This window comes from Myotis myotis, unplaced genomic scaffold (genome assembly GCF_014108235.1).
Source record: "Myotis myotis isolate mMyoMyo1 unplaced genomic scaffold, mMyoMyo1.p scaffold_m19_p_4, whole genome shotgun sequence".
NCBI lineage: Eukaryota > Metazoa > Chordata > Mammalia > Chiroptera > Vespertilionidae > Myotis > Myotis myotis.
This window is the reverse complement of record NW_023416346.1, coordinates 80895318-80896927: the sequence shown is the minus strand read 5'-3', so window position 1 is coordinate 80896927 and position 1610 is coordinate 80895318. Positions and strand designations below refer to the sequence as shown.

Here is a 1610-nt window from a genome sequence, read left to right as displayed (position 1 = left end):
GTTCGATGCTTCTTTGCCTATATTTTTGTTCAACAGTTTCTAATGCTCTTTATATTCCATAAATGAGATCATGTGGTATTTATCTTTCACTGACTGGCTTATTTCACTTAGCATAATGCTCTCCAGTTCTATCTATGCTGTTGCAAATGGTAAGAGTTCCTTCTTTTTTAGAGCAGCATAGTATTCCATTGTGTAGATGTACCACAGTTTTCTAATCCATTCTTCTGCTGATGGGCATTTAGGCTGTTTCCAAATCTTAGCTATTGTAAATTGTGCTGCTGTGAACATAGGGGTGCATATATCCTTTCTGATTGGTGTTTCTATTTTCTTGGGGTATATTCCTAGAAGTGGTACTGGGTCAAATGGCAGTTCCACTTTTAGTTTTTTGAGGAAACGCCATCCTGTTTTCCACAGTGGCTGCACCAGTCTGCATTCCCACCAGCAGGAGGAGGGTTCCTTTTTCTCCACATCCTCTCCAGCACTTGTTGTTTGTTGATTTGTTGATGACAGCCATTCTGACAGGTGTGGGATGGCTTTGATTTGCATCTCTCGGATGACTAGTCCTTTGAGCATGTTTTCATATGTCCAGACACTGATTTCTAATCCTACCCACAAAATCCCATATCACAAATTGAGTGATATGATTTTTCTTATACAAAAGGCACTAACTGTACAGATGACGTATTGTAGAATTGTACACATGATACCTATATAATTTTGATAACCAGCGTCACCCCAATAAATTCAATATAAAGGGGAAGAGTGGGAAGGCACTAACTGGACCACATGAGTCAGCAGCAAGTGGGAACTAAATTTCAGGAAATGCAGAAATGCACATGGGTCCCAGGTGTCTTTTCTTAGTGATGATGGCCCTCCTTACTGGACAGTCAGCAGGAGACAGTTCAAATGTACTTAATAAAACTGCTGGGTGGGCCACCAAAGGGGAGGAATTAGAGCCCGGAGGGAAATCAGGCGTAACACGACTAGCAGCAGCCCCAAGTATAGGAAGGCTTGGCTTGTAGGTTGATATAGTCCCCTTGGGTGGACAAAGACATATCTTCTTTGGAATTGCTCATCATCTTTTCAACGAGGACTCTCATGGCCTCATTAACATTTTTGTTCTCCTTGACGGATGTTTCTGTCCAACCTGTGAAACCGTTCTCCTTACTGAAACGGTCAACCTGGTCTCGGCTCACTGCCCAAGGGGACAGATCACACTTATTGGCCAAGAGCAGGCAGGGCACAGGCTCTCCATTGGGCAGTGTGAGCTTGCTGTCCAGGTCCTGTTTCCATCTCTGGCTGTTGCTGAAGGTAGTGGCATTGGTAACATCAAACATAATAACACAGGCAGAGGCATCTCGATAGTACAGTCGTGTCATAGATGTGAAGCGCTCCTGCCCTGCAATGTCCCACAGCTGCAGCCTCACCATCTCGGAGTCAGACCACTGGAGAACCTTCAGAGCGAAATCCACTCCCACCGTGGACTTGTAGTGTTTGCTGAAGCTGTCCTGGGAGTACCTCTGCACCAGCGACGTCTTGCCCACCGCGGCGTCCCCCACCACCAGCACTTTGAACAGGTGATTGCGGCTGCCCATGGCGAGCGCGGTGGA

General features: G+C 45.8%; 1 protein-coding gene across 1 annotated transcript; it reads right to left on the bottom strand.

Moving 5' to 3' along the window:
- Nucleotides 1-631: 631 nt before the first annotated feature.
- On the bottom strand, nucleotides 632-1610 carry LOC118654753 (ras-related protein Rab-7L1-like). Its single transcript, XM_036306190.1, has one exon. It carries the CDS (start codon nucleotides 1593-1595, stop codon nucleotides 984-986), a length of 612 nt encoding a protein of 203 aa, XP_036162083.1. The 5' UTR covers nucleotides 1596-1610; the 3' UTR covers nucleotides 632-983.